The sequence below is a fragment of the Mustelus asterias genome, chromosome 1, assembly GCF_964213995.1.
Source record: "Mustelus asterias chromosome 1, sMusAst1.hap1.1, whole genome shotgun sequence".
NCBI classification, from domain to species: domain Eukaryota; kingdom Metazoa; phylum Chordata; class Chondrichthyes; order Carcharhiniformes; family Triakidae; genus Mustelus; species Mustelus asterias.
The window spans coordinates 61088270-61103264 of NC_135801.1; the positions used below are offsets into that span (position 1 = coordinate 61088270).

Here is a 14995-nt window from a genome sequence, read left to right on the forward strand (position 1 = left end):
AGTAGGAGAGAAAGCGCAAAGTATAGACTATTCCAACCCTGTTGGTGCAAAGCTGCCCATTCACTTGTTTCTTTAGAAAGCCAGTTAATAAACAATAGGCAGCAGCTAATAAATCATACAAGCCACATTACATGTGACTAAAATGTGTTCGCAAAACACACCTGCAGCTGGATGTTAGCTTGATACTTTTTTAACAGCCTTTTAAAAAAATATACAATCTATTTTACATCTAAATCAACATTTGTAGTTGAGCTTTGTATCATTCTGTCACAGCGTTGTGTATTCCTCCGTATCTTCAGTATAATCCTTGTTAATGGCACAACATTGAATATTCTAATTTGGACTTTTTAATTCAATCACTGATCAGTTCTTTCTTTGGTTTTCTGTTTTACCTGGTGAGTTTTTTTTCCGTTAGCCCAAGTTAGAGATGTTATTGATTCCTTACCTAAGGAAAGATCTACTTGCCATAAAGGGAGTGCAACAAATGTTCGCTAAATTATTTCCTGGGCTGGAGGGATTATCCTGTAAGGAAAGATTAAATAGGCTGGGCCTTCATTACTCTGGGGTTTGAGAGATGATCTTATTCAAAAATTTTCACAGGGCACAATAGCGTAGATGCAGGAAGAATCTTACCCCTGGCTGGGGTGTCTGGAACCAGGGGACATGATCTCAGAAGGATGGCACAGTGGTTAGTACTGCTGCCTCACAGCACCAGGGACCCAGGTTTGATTCCTGGCTTCGGTGACTGTCTGTGCGGAGTCTGCACGTTCTCCCCGTGTCTGCGTGGGTTTCCTCCGTGTGCTCCGGTTTCCCCTCTCAGTCCGAAGGATGGGCTGGGTACATTGGCCATGTTAAATTCTCCCTCGGATGCCGGAGTATGGTGACTAGGGGATTTTCACAGTAACTTCATTGCAGCGTTAATGTAAGCCTACGTGTGGCACTAATAAATAAACTTAAAACTTTAAAAACAGAATAAGGGGCAGGCCATTTAGGACTGAGATGAAAAAGGAAAGTCTTCACTTGGAGGATGGTGAATCTTTGAAATTCTTTGCCCCAGAGGGCTGTGGAGGCTGAGTCGTTGAGTATGTTCAAGGCTGAGATTGATGGATCTCTACTAAAAACAGCAAGAGATGTGAAGATAGTGCAGGAAAATGGTGTTGAGGTAGAAGAACATCCTTGCTCTCATTGGTGGACAGAGCAGGCCTGATGGCTGAATGGCCTACTCCTGCTCCTATTTCTTATGTTCTCATGGGAAGAGATTGCAATCTGATTTTAGATGTGCAGTTCCAGCAAAACAGAAAGTCAGTCGTGTTTGGTTCTGTTTAGAAACAGAACCAAGTTCTCACTCTGGACTGCAACAAAATATCCTGGTGCCCTGAATGGTATCCTTTATTACAGCAATGGGAGAGGAGAAGGTCTTGGGCTTGTTATGATTGAACCCTTTTTGGGTTCACTATTGAAACATTTTATGGAATAGGCCCTTGGGGAATGAGATGGAGATGAATCAAATTTAGTTAATGAGGTGCTCCTAGAGCTCACAGAGCAATGACAGCTCTGCCTTGTATGCATTTGGCTGCTTTTATCTAGAAACGGGAGTGTTTTTATTCATGGTGACTCCCAGTCCCTTGCGTTCAATTGTATTGAAGTCTTAGAGCATTTTCAGTCCATCAATTGCCGGCTAATCCATTTACACTCGATGGTGGGTGGGGAAACTTGGAGAAATGAACCTCTTCCTGCTTCAAATATCATGCCCTAAGAGGGCATTGGCAACCATGGACTTCCATTGGATTGGTCCATGATTATGCTTGGCAGAGGACAGGAGTAGTTTGCTGTTGCCCACTAGCTGACCAGGAAACTCCCTTCCTCTTGCATTGGGCATCTTGGAAGGATTTACAGGCTGATTATCAACCTGTTTGACCAAGTTATGAACAAACCTCCCTTGGCCATCAATGGGGTTTAGAACCCAGTGGTAGGGATGCCAGCACTGTGTCACAAGGCCTGTTTAGAAATGATGGTTTCTAAAATTGGGGAGGTAGTGATGTAGTGGTATTGTCGCTGGACTAGTAATCCACAGACCCAGGGTAATGCTCTGGGAACCCGGGTTTGAATCCCACCATGGCGGATGGAGAAATTTGAATTTAATAAAAATCTGGAATTAAAAACCTAATGATGACCATGAAACCATTGTCGGTTGTTGTAAAAAACCCATCTGGTTCACTAATGTTTTTTAAGCAAGGAAATCTGCCATCCTTACCTGGCCTGGCCTACGTGTGACTCCAGATCCACAGCAATGTGGCTGACTCTAAAATATCCTCAGGGATGGGCAATAAATGTTGGCACAGCCAGCCAAGCCCACATTCCATGAACGAATATAAAAAAGAAATTAATTAGGAAATTAGTTGAGTTTCTTGAGGGTTGACAAGAGTAATGCTGTTGATGTGGACTTTCTAAAGGCATTTGATGAAGGGCTGTACAACAGACTTGTGAACAAGGTTGGAACTTGCATGGATGTGAAATTGGCTCAGTCACAGAAAACAGAGAATAATGGCGAATGGTTGTTTTCCAGAATGGGGGAAGGTTTATTGTGGAGCTCCCTGGGAATCGGTTGTTCGGACCCTGCTCTTCTTGATGTGTATTAATGTCCTAGACCATGGTGGACAGGGCACAATTTCAACATCCGTGGATAATACGGAACTTGAACATTTTGTGAAGCATGAGGAGGGTAGTGTAGAACTTCAAAATTATATAGACAGGTTGGTGAAATGGGCAAACAAATGGGAGATTAAATTTAATCCAGAGAAATATTTGGTAGAAAGAATGCAAAGAGATGATATAAAATTCTAAAAGGGAGTAAAGGAGCAGAGGGACCCAGTTGTGTGCATACATCACTGAATGTGCAGGATAAGTTGAGAGAGTGGTTAAGAAAGCAGTCTGCATCCTGGGCTTTATCACTAGGGGTATGGAGTACAAAAGCAAGGAGGTTATGTATAAAACACTGGTTCAGCACAACTGGAGTATGGCATCCAATTCTGGGTATCAGAGGAAAGATATAAAGGCACTGGAGAAAGATTGATGAGGATGGTTCTGGGAGGAGGAAGATTGTAGGAAGATTGAGAAGTAGGAAGATTGAGAAGTTGGGACTGCTTTGCTTGAAGTGAAGGCTGAGAGGAAATTTGACAGAGGTACTCAAAACAATGAGGACTCTGGACAGAGTAGGTAAGAAAAACTGGCCCTATTGGTGGAAGAATGGAGAATCAGAGGCCACAGATTTAAGGTAACAAGGTGGAAGAAGCAATGATGGGAATTGTATTGGCTTACTGTATGCTCTATAATTTAATGGTTGTAACTGGATGGCAGGGTGGCACAGTGGTTAGCACTGCCGCCTCACAGCGCCAGGGACCCGGGTTTGATTCCCGGCTTGGGTCACTGTCTGTGTGGAGTTTGTACATTCTCCCCGAATCTGCATGGGTTTCCTCCGGGTGCTCCGGTTTCCTCCCATAGTCTAAAAATGTGCTGGTTAGGTTGACTGGTCATGCTAAATTGCCCCTTAGTGTCAGGGGGACTGGCAGAGTAAATGCATGGGGATAGGACCCAGGTGGGATTGTGATTGGTGCAGACCCGATGGGCCGAATGGCCTCCTTCTGCACTGTAGGATTCTATGACGACATGAAAAACGTCTTCACGCAGCGAGAGGTTAAGTTCTAAAATGTACAGCCTTGAAGTGTGTTGGAGGCAGGGTCAGTTGAGCTTTCAATAGGGAATTGGATTAATATCTGAAAAGAGTTATGGGGAAAAGTTGGTGGCCTGGCTCTAGGTGAATTGCTTCTTGAGAGGGCCAGCACTGACATAACTGATCGAAGGGCCTCCTTCTGTGCTGAAACCATTCTATGTTTCTATGATCTCAGATGTTATATTTAACATCTGAATTTATTTCAAGCCCTTCAGTTCTGAACGACAGTTTCTATCTTGTCGTTGTGAATTGTGTCCATTTAAGTACTATCTGTCAAAATATAAAATTACTTGTCCATGTGAAAGACGTGCGAGGAACCTCCCAAATGCCATGCTTAGTAAAAAGTGATGCCTTATCTACAGTTTTCCCATCCATGTTAAGCACAAAATTCAATTTGCTTCTTGCATAGCTCTCCATCAGCATCTTTGCATGCATCAGCGGCACTAGTTACAAAAAGATGGAATTGATAAGAAGCAACAGTCATGAATGAAAGGCCCATAATTTAATATGGCAAAGCGCAGTGCCACATAAATCTAAGTGCTGTCAAAGAGTTATCCATATAATTTAGTAATTTCTTTCAATCATGCCTTGCATCAGTGCCTCATGTGTTACTATTGCTTTGAGCTACCTTGGGAGGAGACATTTAAGGGGTAATTTTTAAAATGCCCCCACCACCGCCTTGAGTGTCATTTGGCGGGAGAACAGTATAAGGCAGGTGGTATGTCAGAGAATCATAGAATCCCTACAGTGCAGAAGAAGGCCATTTGGCCCATCGAGCCTGCACTGACAACAATCCTCCTCCAGGCCCTATCCTCGTAACCCCAAGTATTTATCCTGTTAATTTATCCTGACACTAAGGAGCAATTTAGCATGGCCAATTGACCTAACCGTATATATATATATACCCCTGGTTTTCTGGTTACTGAAGTTGATATGAATCTGATTTCTGCACTGCATTATTACAGTGAAACTCCTGCTGAACAAGGCTACACATCAGAAGGCGCGACTCACTGAATCATTATTCTGGTGTACGATTATGCTGCTTATCGATACCATTAATGTAGTTCGAGCAGGAATTCTTGATGCTAAAGAAGGGATTCCACATAAGACATTTGACTTTCAGGCTTCCTCAAACAGACAGTTTTAAAGTTAAAAAAGAAACAAGAAAATATTGAGATAATCAGCAAATTGCACAGCAGTCTGTATTTTTAAGATTTAAAAACTTGACATAATTCAGAGGCATTGCTTTTACCTTTGGAGGTATTCAATAGGGTAACTCACAAATGTCATTCCAGAACTTCAGAGGCGGCACGGTGGCACAGTGGTTAGCACTGCTGCCTCACAGCTCCAGGGACCCGAGTTCGATACCCTGCTTGGGTCATTGCCTGTGCGGAGTTTGAACGTTCTCCCCGTGTCTGCGTGGGTTTCCTTCGGGTGCTCCAGTTTCCTCCCACAGCCCAAAGATGTGCGGATTAGGTGCATTGGCCATGACAAATTGTCCCTTAGTGTCCCGGGGTGCGTAGGTTAGAGGGACTAGCGGGGTAAATACGTGGGATTATGGGGATAGGGCCTGGGTGGCATTGTTGTTGGTGCAAACTCGATGGGCTGAATGGCCTCCTTCTGCACTGTAGGGATTCTATGAACTTAAGCTCATAACCTAGGTTAAGAACACATCAGAGAGTGCTACATTGTTTGTGATGCCACCTTGTTGATGAAATCTTAAACTGAGGTTCTGTCTGCCTGTTCAGGCGGATATCAATGATTCCGTGAGACTATTTCAAAGAGTCGGGAATTATCCTGGTTTCCTGGTCAAAATTAATGCCCCAAATAACACCACTAAGACAGATTAACTGCTCATATAGCTCCTTTGTGTGTGTGAATTGGCTGCCACATTTAGTTCGAGAACACCAGAGTGTATACTTCAGAAATAAATTATTGGCTATGGAACACTTTCTGACACTGTGATAAGACATAGAATCATGGAATCCCTACAGTGCAGAAGGAGGCTATTCAGCCCATCGAGTCTGCACCGACCACAATCCCACCCAGGCTCTATCCCCACAACCCCACATATTTACCCTGCTAATCCCCCTGACACGAGGGTCAACTTCACTTGGCCAATCAATCTATCCCGCACATCTTTGGACTATGGGAGGAAACCGGAGCACCAGGAGGAAACCCACGCAGACACGGGGAGAATGTACAGACAGCGACCCGAGGCTGAAATTGAACCTGGGTCTCTGACGCTGCGAGGCAGCAGTGCGAACCACTGTGCCACCCTGGGCTGGAATTCTCCAATTTAATTTGCCCCACCACTGCTGCCAGCAAGAATGGAGAATTTGGCGCTCAGCTGGACTGGAGAATCCCAGCCGCGGGCGAGGTCGGAGAATTCAAATACATTTTGCGTTGACGCTGAGCAATTGTGCTGGCATTAGGAAAGGTTTATATTTTACATGTTGTTAATGCCAGTAAGCATTTCCTTCAGCATCACATCAGAGGTAACTTCCATGCAACAAAGCGGCGTGTGAGAACATCAGAGAAGTGAAATGGAATTTGACCCATCAATCTCACCCAGAGACCATGTGCAATTGTCTATCTGTCATCGGCTTCATCCAAACAATTTACTCTCCTGCAGAGTTTGTCCCACAGGAGGTAAATCAGGCACATCATCAAAATACTGAAATAAAAACAAAATGCTGCAAGTATTCAGTAGGTGAGGCAGCATTTATAGAAAGAGAAACTGAGTGAATGCCTGGGGCTTTGTCGGAGTGGTGGCCGGTCCACAGGAAGAATGAAGGAGCAGCGCTCCGAAAGCTCGTGCTACCAAATAAACCTGTTGCACTTTAACCTGGTGTTGTGAGACTTCTTACTGTGCCCACTGGAAGAAAGTGGAGGAGGGGGGCAGGGGGCAAAACCCCACCTCCATCATGTCTGGGAGCCCTGTCTGGATTTTGTGTCCATCGGGCAGTTGAAGGGCAGTCGTCATGGCTACCTCCTCATTTCAGGGATGAGATTCCACCTCCAGAGAGGGCCAGCAGCTCTTCAGCATTTGTGTCACCATGGCCAGAATTTTCAGGATGACGGGAGCACATTCCCGCTGACTCTGACAGCCCCACTGCCCCACAGTGGCACAGTGGTTAGCACTGCTGCCTCACAGCATCAGAGGCCCGGGTTCGATTCCCGGCTTGGGTCACTATCTGTGTGGAGTTTGCACGTTCTCCCCGTGTCTGCGTGGGTTTCCTCCGGGTGCTCCGGTTTCCTCCCACAGTCTAAAGATGTGCGGATTAGGATGATTGGCCATGCTAAATTGCCCCTTAGTGTCTTGGGATGTGTAGGTTAGAGGGATTAGCAGGGTAAATGTGTGGGGTTGTGGGGGTAGGGCCTGGGGTGGGATTGTTGTCGGTGCAGACTCGATGGGCTGAATGGCCTCCTTCTGCACTGTAGTCTGTCAATGTTTCTGTGTTTCTATGGTTTCCTGCTCTGATTCGCGTTGACTGGCAGCAAGCTGGACTTGCATCCTCACTTGGAAGAAAGTCCCACTCTGAATTGGCTGACATTTCTCCAGCTCATCCAAGCACAGTGCTGCAGTGGCCAGAAGAGGTACTGCAATACCATGCTTGAGACTAAGGGCGGTATTTTATGACTGCAACGGGCGCGACGCCGTCGTAAAGTGCGGCGTAAAGCGATTAGCGCGATTGGCCGGTGCCATTTTTCGACAGTGGGATTTCTGGGACGGTCAGCCTCACGCTGGAAATGGGCGAGAGGCGAGTTAATGTATTCAAATTTATTTAAATAAGAATTTCAATGTGATAGTGAGATCGGTGCTCAATCATCTGGGCTCACCTGCCTTTATGACCTCACTGGGAAAGGTTCTTGCCGGCGAGGAATAGACAGACTCCCCATGAACGGGGAGCAGTTGACTTGGCGTCGCCAGGGGAACTGGTGGCCATTGAGGCCTCCTGGGGAGACCAGGGGCAAGGGAGGGTGTCCCTTGGGAAGTGCCCAACTGGCAGTGCCACCCTGGCACCTGGGCAATGCGTACTGGGCACCTAGGCAGTGCTAGAGGTGGGGCCAATGGGGGAAGGGGCCAGTGGGGGTGGAGGGGGGGCCCGCTGCCACTTTGCAGCGATCGGTGGGGGGAGGGCAGCAGGGCTGCGATCGGTGGGGGAGGGAGGAGGTCCGGGATCGTCCCGGGCAGTAGGGTGTCATCAGGGGCTGTATCTCAGGCCGTGGGCCCTCACGATTGCGGGGGAGGTGGGGGGAGGAAGCTGCTTCAGACTGCCTGCACTAGCAGGGGCCTGACATCTCTCTCTTTGTCTGTCAGACTACTGCTAATGCGCGTGTACAGATCAGAGCTCTGCACATGCGCACTACCTCCCTCTGCAAGCTGTCTGGTGCGTTAAGCCCCACCCACAGGCTTCAGCAGCGAGCAACAGACTTGCTCAAAATTTTGCTGACAGAGTGCGTATGGTGGTGGGGGAGGGTCTAAAAACACGCCCAAAAAACGGATCTGAAACTCTCCCAGTTCCATGCTTGCCCGGCACTTAGAAATAACATGGTAAAATTCCAGCCTAAGGATGGGATTTTCTGGCCGCGCTCACCCTAACACCTGAAAATCCTGCCTGAGATCAACGGACCTTTGCATCCCCTCCCCCCACGATTCCCGCAGTGGGTGGGATGGGAAAATTCCGGTCTAAGTGCTGGGAGCTGGTGTCAAGGTGAGTGGAAGGAGTCCCGGGTAGGGGAGGGCAGGGAATGCTGGAAGGTCACGAGGCGGAGTGATCTCAGTATCGGGGAATAGATCGGGAGGGAGGGAGGCCCAGCCGTCTCTAGCCCTTGAGGGAAGAGGACGTCCGATGGAAGCACTCCTCTGACCTCCCGCCTGAGATTGAGGCTGAGAAATTTCTCTCCTTCCCAGTCTCATTCATCAGGAGCCTGACGGGCTGAAAATTGTGGCTGGGCAGGCAAAGGCCTTAAGGGTTTTAATAGGGGCAAGGGCGGGCATCGCCCCCTCCCCAAGGTCCTGCCCACCTGACTGTAAAATTGTATCTGGTTAGGGGTGGGCAGGATCTCAGAGGGAATCCTGTCCATGTGATTTCACGCTCCCCTCCCATAGCCTCTCCACTTCAAACCCCGCCGAGGGGGAGGGGGGGGGAAATTGTAGAATTCGTGCCCATGAGTAGTGCCCATTGCTGAGACTGCTCCGAACTACAAGAAGCAGCATTGTCGCTGTCTTTGGAAGAAGGTGAGCAGATTGGAGTTACCGGGGTCATTAAGGCAGGTCCCAGCAAAGGAGGTGAGGAGTGGTTGTTGACAGAAGGGTGTTGTTGCCCAGGGATGGCCTTTGTCCCATCTGAACTGGCAGGGAATCTGCCAGTGTTTACCTGGTGGTCTCCCCACATGGCTGGGTGCCCATGTGCCACTGGTGAAACGCCAGCTGCTGTCGAAAGAGGCTCTTAATTAACCACTTGAGGGCCTCAATTGATCTTTCAGTGGGACGGCCTACCTGCTATTGAGCAGTCGCCACGGTGATAGCATGTGAGTGGCACCTTCCCCCATCTCCCAAATTGCTGCTTGAAGCCCCCCGTGTAAAATCCTGGCCAATGTTTCAGGTTAAAGACCTTCCATCAGAACTCCGATCAGAATATTGGTCTGTTCTTCTGTCTCATTTTCCTTGCCCTTGGTCCCTTGATTTCTTTGGCTACACAATTCCTTCCCGGCCGTGAAGCCACTATCATCTTCTTAGTATTTGAAAACACCAATGCATTTTAGTTGTTTTCTTTCAAAGCAAGTAAATGGGAAAAATGGTAAATAGTCCTGAAATCCGATTGGATGTCCATATTTTGATACAAACCTCCGCCTTATGAGGTAAAAAGAGAAACACCCAGCGGCTGGGGCAGCATCATAGAGAGAGAAAGGTAGTTAACGTTCTAGATCAATGACCTTCTGTTAAGCTTGTGAACCTTGACATTCGATAAGGGTTCTCCCCATCCTCCATCATAACTTTATCGGGAGAAACATTCATAGAAACACACATAGAAACTAGAAGCAGGAGTAGGCCCTTCGAGCCTGCCCCACCTTTCATTATGACCATGGCTGATCATCAAATTCAATATCCTGATTTCCCCTTTCCTCCCATATCCCTTTGGTTCCTAGAGCTATATCTAATTTCTTCTTGAAATCAGACAACCTTTTGGCCTCAACTACATTCTGTGATAGTAAATTCCACACATTCACCACCCTCTGGGTGAAGAAATTTCTCCTCATCTCAGTTCGAAAAGGTTTACCCCTTATCCTCAAACTATGACCCCTAGTTCTGGACTCCCCCATCTTTGGGAACATTCTTTCTGAATCTACCCTGTCTAACCCTGTTAGAATTTTATAAGTTTCTATGAGATCCCCTCTCACTCTTCTAAACTCCAATGAATATAATTCTAACCATCTTAGTCTTTCCTCGTGTGACAGACTTGCCATCCCAGGAATCAACCTGGCAAACCTTCGCTGTACTTCCTCTATAGCAAGGTGAGTGGAGGCCCAGAGAAACAGTGCCAGTGGCTAAAAATTGGCAGTTTTTCTCTGGGCCCCACCAGTCACCAGCCAAAGTTACAGAAGAATGGGTAAACTGGAGCAGAATTTCATGTTAGAATAGAGATCTAATTGTCAAAAATTGCTGTGTTTCTACATGTTGAACTTTGGTGCATTTACTCATTTTGTCTCTGTGCAACTGAATGAACGCATCAGCACAAACACCAGGTTTATCATTTTCCTTTTAATGCCTTTAGTCTGTGCTGACAGACAATGTCAGCCCATTGCTGCTGAATCACCACGCTGGAGGCATCTTTGCTTAATGTCAATTATCAATATGAACCCAGTGAGATTTGCAGCTGTTTTCAAGAAGCTTAACAAGAAGCAAATGCCGCAGGATGATAACCTACGGGTTTCCCACTGCATTCCTTTTGGAAGAAAAAAGGACAGTTTATGGAGGATCTTTCCTTTTTTTTTAACCATTAACACAGTATTAAATTTGCACTCTGCAATATCGGTGCGCAAGTAGTTATTTAATGTGTTTACACTAGGTTGCAGTTTTCACATAGATGTTAATCCAATGGGCTAATGTTGATGAAATGTTGCCCAGCAGAATTTCACGTGAATGTTTAGCATGACATAGTTCAACAGTACATTATTATCGAGGAAAATGGCTTGTTCCTGTTTCCCATCCCCCATCATGTGAAAATCCATGCAGGCTAACTCTGCTAATCACTTTATCCCCTGCCCTGCAAACTGGATAGGCCTAGAGTCATCAGCCAACCTCCAGACTTGTGCGTTATTTTGCTGCTGTTGCAATGGGATGTTTGGAGTTTCAGCCCCAAATTCTTGTTTGCTCATGATGGTCTGAATTTTCACTGTGTCAGGAGGACATGGGAACCCTTTATAAATGGCGGACAGGTCCCTATTCCAGGATTCCCCAGAATTTTTTGGAGTGCCTTCAAAAGGTGCGAGCTGGTTCCTGCCAAAAGTGCACGCACATCTGGCCGACTGAATTGCAGAGGTAGCTATCCCCTACTCCGCCACAATTTTCATGGAGACAGGATAAGCATTCACATTCCCTCACAGGAGTCGTGAAGCTTAGTTTGCATGAGGAGACCTTTTAAAATGTAAGTGCAAAAGGTTCTTCTCACGCCGCCTTTGTCAAGCTCTGCCCTGCCACCCGAACTCCATAGTCCCTCATGCCCCCTATGTCAAACTCTGCCCTTCCATCAATCCTTAGCTGAGAGCTCAGCCAACTATTAAGTTTGTTGAAACAGCTGCTCCCTAGAGCAAACATCAATGATTAACATCTCTGACTCTCTGATCTCTACAGTCAATTTCACAATGTCTATTTACTCAAGGGTAAATGTTTTCAAGCTTTTATGATTTCTATTATTGATACTTTAAGGGGTCTGGGTAATTGACGCTTCTATTGCCGTCTGGATGAACTGACTTCTTCAATGTTGTGGAAAGTTATGAATTAATCAGATTTTTAAAGGGCCTTCCAACCCTCGCCCCTTACCCTACAAATAATCCCCATTCCCCATCCATTATTTTAACTGGGATGAAGTCCATTGAGGCGAGCTTTTTAAAAACCCCACCTCCGCTCTTGTGGCTGCCTCCAGACTTCTTCCAGGAGTGGCTGACCTGACTCCAGACCACGCTCACCTTTGTGGGCACTTTCTCTTGAGGCGGATGGGCTGAGTCGGAAATTTTCCTGACGTCTGCTACCTGCCTTACAGATGAAAATCCTCACCAAAATCTCTGGCGCTGACATATTATGGTGACAGCACTTGCATTCAATCTGGAATCCAACAAGTTTCAATGACACAATGTTCTCAGTGTGTTAATAAAATAATTGCACCATTATTTACATCATTTTAGTCAGTCAAGGTAAAGGATCATGGAATTAGGCATGAATAATTTTGTATAGTAATCTTGCGTAGCATGTGCATAGTCTGTACTGACAATGCACCTGGCAGTGAGAACTTACTGATTACCTTTGACCTGGAAGCAGTAACAGTAAGAAAAACTTGTAATTACTTTTAAATGTTTGGGGAACATAGAACATTACAGCGCAGTACAGGCCCTTCGGCCCTCGATGTTGCGCTGACCTGTGAAACCAATCTAAAGCCCATCTAACCTACGCTATTCCAATATCATCCATATGTTTATCCAATGACCATTTAAATGCCCTTAATGTTGGCGAGTCCACTACTGTTGCAGGCAGGGCATTCCACGCCCTTCTGAGGAAAAAGGCTCTCACTGTCCATCCTATCTAATCCTCTGATCATCTTGTATGCCTCTATTAAGTCACCTCTTAACCTTCTTCCCTCTAATGAAAACAGCCTCAAGTCCCTTTCTCCGATATAAATTGCTGCAATTGACGGAAGCTTGACATTCTTGTATTTGTCTTGATGAATGGAAGATGAAAAGTTTTTTTTATTTGACTTTTTTTGCCATATGTATTAGTATACAGTGAAAAGTATTGTTTCATGCTCGCTCCACAGGCAAAGCATACTGTACATCGAGAAGGAAAGGAGAGAGTGCAGAATGTAGTGTTACAGTCATAGCTAGGGTGTAGGGAAAGATCAACTTAGTGCGAGGTAGGTCCATTCAAAAGTCTGCTGGCAGCAGGAAAGAAGCTGCTCTTGAGTCGGTTCAGCAATATGCATCTCTTTTCAGCAATATCCATGTTATAGAAGGATTAATTCGGGGTTCATTCGGTGAATTTGGTTCATTTGATTTAATGCTCCCTCCAGGGATTGTAATAATATCAGGGGATGGTCCATGGGATGTCTGTGGCAGACACTGACAGCTCTTTTAGCAGTTCTACAACTCTTCAATACAATTGTGCAGAACCTCATTTATAAACTTTTTAAAATTATTTTTGTCACAAATAGGCTTACATTAACACTGCAATGAAGTTACTGTGAAAATCCCCTGTGAAAATCCTCAAAACATGTACCAAATGTGGTAACACGAGAAGTAACAAAGCATTACGAAAGTTTATTGTTAAGAGAAATTTCTCTGATTAACTTCCTGTCGTTGAAATTTTTACTTAGTTTACTCTATTTATTAATGTCACAAATAGGCTTACATTAAAATCCCCTAGTCGCCACACTCTGGTGCCTGTTTGGGTACACTGAGGGAGAATTTAGCATGGCCAATGCACCTAACCAGCAAGTCTTTTGGACTGTGGGAGGAAACTGGAGCACCTGGAAGAAACCCACGCAGACACAGGGAGAATGTGCAAACTCCGCACAGACAATAACCCAAGGCCAGAATTGAACCTGGGTCCCTGGCACTGTGAGGCAGCAGTGCTAACCACAGTGCCACCGTGCTGCCCTGTGCCCATTTTCAGTGAACTTTATTGATGGATTGTACCCTCTGATCAGAATATTTGTTCTCCTGTTGTACAAAAGAATTTCAGAGGTTTCAATTCAGGAAGTTAAATGCATCCGCTCAGTTTTTACTTTTTACCCTTGGATTTGCTCCATTGCCTGGATATGAAGTGTATAAGATTAAAAGCTGAGGTATTCTATCTGCAACAGTTTCTGAAGGCAATTTATTTAGTTACAATTTTGTGTTTTTTTGCTCTCAGGAAAGGTACACTTCTCGTTAATAATGGATTTGCAATCCTTGCTGCTTTGATGATGTCCCTCAGTAAAGCCGCTGGCTCCTTCGAAATGCTAATTGTGGGCCGTTTTATTATTGGAGTGAATGCAGGTGAGAATATTTTCAGTTCAGTGAAATTGACCCATTTAGTTATGTTGCTAAAGTGTGTTTGGTAACATGGAAAGCCCATAGGAAGGAGAACTTTTTGGTGTCGTTTCCTAGGTGCCTGTGATGGGTTTGGACTGATGACCAAGGAAAAATTGGACCGATTGGAGTGTATAGTTGAAATGGAAAAGCAGAGAGGGTGATTCTCCGACCTGGCTGTGCCGGGAGCAAATCGCACTGATCCCGGAGATTAGTGTGCGGACATAAAAATCGGATTTGCACCCAGGTTCAAACAGTTTGTGATTCTCCCGGCCCCTTTCGTGCCAACAGGGTCGCGCCCAGGAAGGGCGTGAGGCCGATTTGCATGGGATTGACTGGCTTTCAATCTCATTGGCGAGTCCGGCATTCACCCCTCCCTCCTCCCGGAATGTTCCCACCCCTCTGGCGGGACTTCACATGGCCGTGAATCACTCACTATTGGTCTCTACTCATGGAGACTTGGCACAGTGGTCATGCCGGAGTGGGGTGGGTCCATTGAAGCCCCCGGGTGGTCAAGATTGCTGGGCCGTGCCCATCAGGTGGTGCCCACCTGGCACACTGGCAGTGCACAAATGGCACAGCTGGGTTGTCTGGTGTGCCAGTTGGGCATGGCATTGTGCGAGGGGCAGTGCTGATGGGGTGGAGACCATGATGGAGGTGCTGTGCGGTGGTGGGGGGGGAGGGGTGTGTGTGATGAGGGGGTGCTATGCGGTGGTGTCTCACAGGGGGGCTATGTGGGAGGGATGTGAGTGGGGCTGGATCATGTTAGAGGTCATGATGGGGGCGTCACGATGGGGGACCTCTCAGGAGGGCCCCAATGCCGACAGCCCAGTGTGGGGAACATGCTGCAGGTGAGGAGGGGAGGGTCCCGGTGTCCATGTGGGGAGCGAGGGCGGTCTCCCAGTGCACTGAGATTAGGTCGCCCTTGCAAAACGGCGCCCCAGCGCTCAACAGCTGGGCTCACCGGCATGTTTA

The 14995-nt window shown here is 46.5% G+C and overlaps 1 protein-coding gene across 1 annotated transcript in view; it reads left to right on the top strand.

Moving 5' to 3' along the window:
• slc2a9l2 (solute carrier family 2 member 9, like 2) overlaps positions 1-14995 on the top strand; it is a 408797-nt gene that overhangs the window by 106831 nt on the left and 286971 nt on the right. Inside the window, exon 5 of the mRNA XM_078213118.1 lies at positions 13863-13987. Within this exon, the coding sequence (XP_078069244.1) occupies positions 13863-13987 (125 nt within the window). The remainder of the gene's footprint in view (positions 1-13862; positions 13988-14995) is intronic.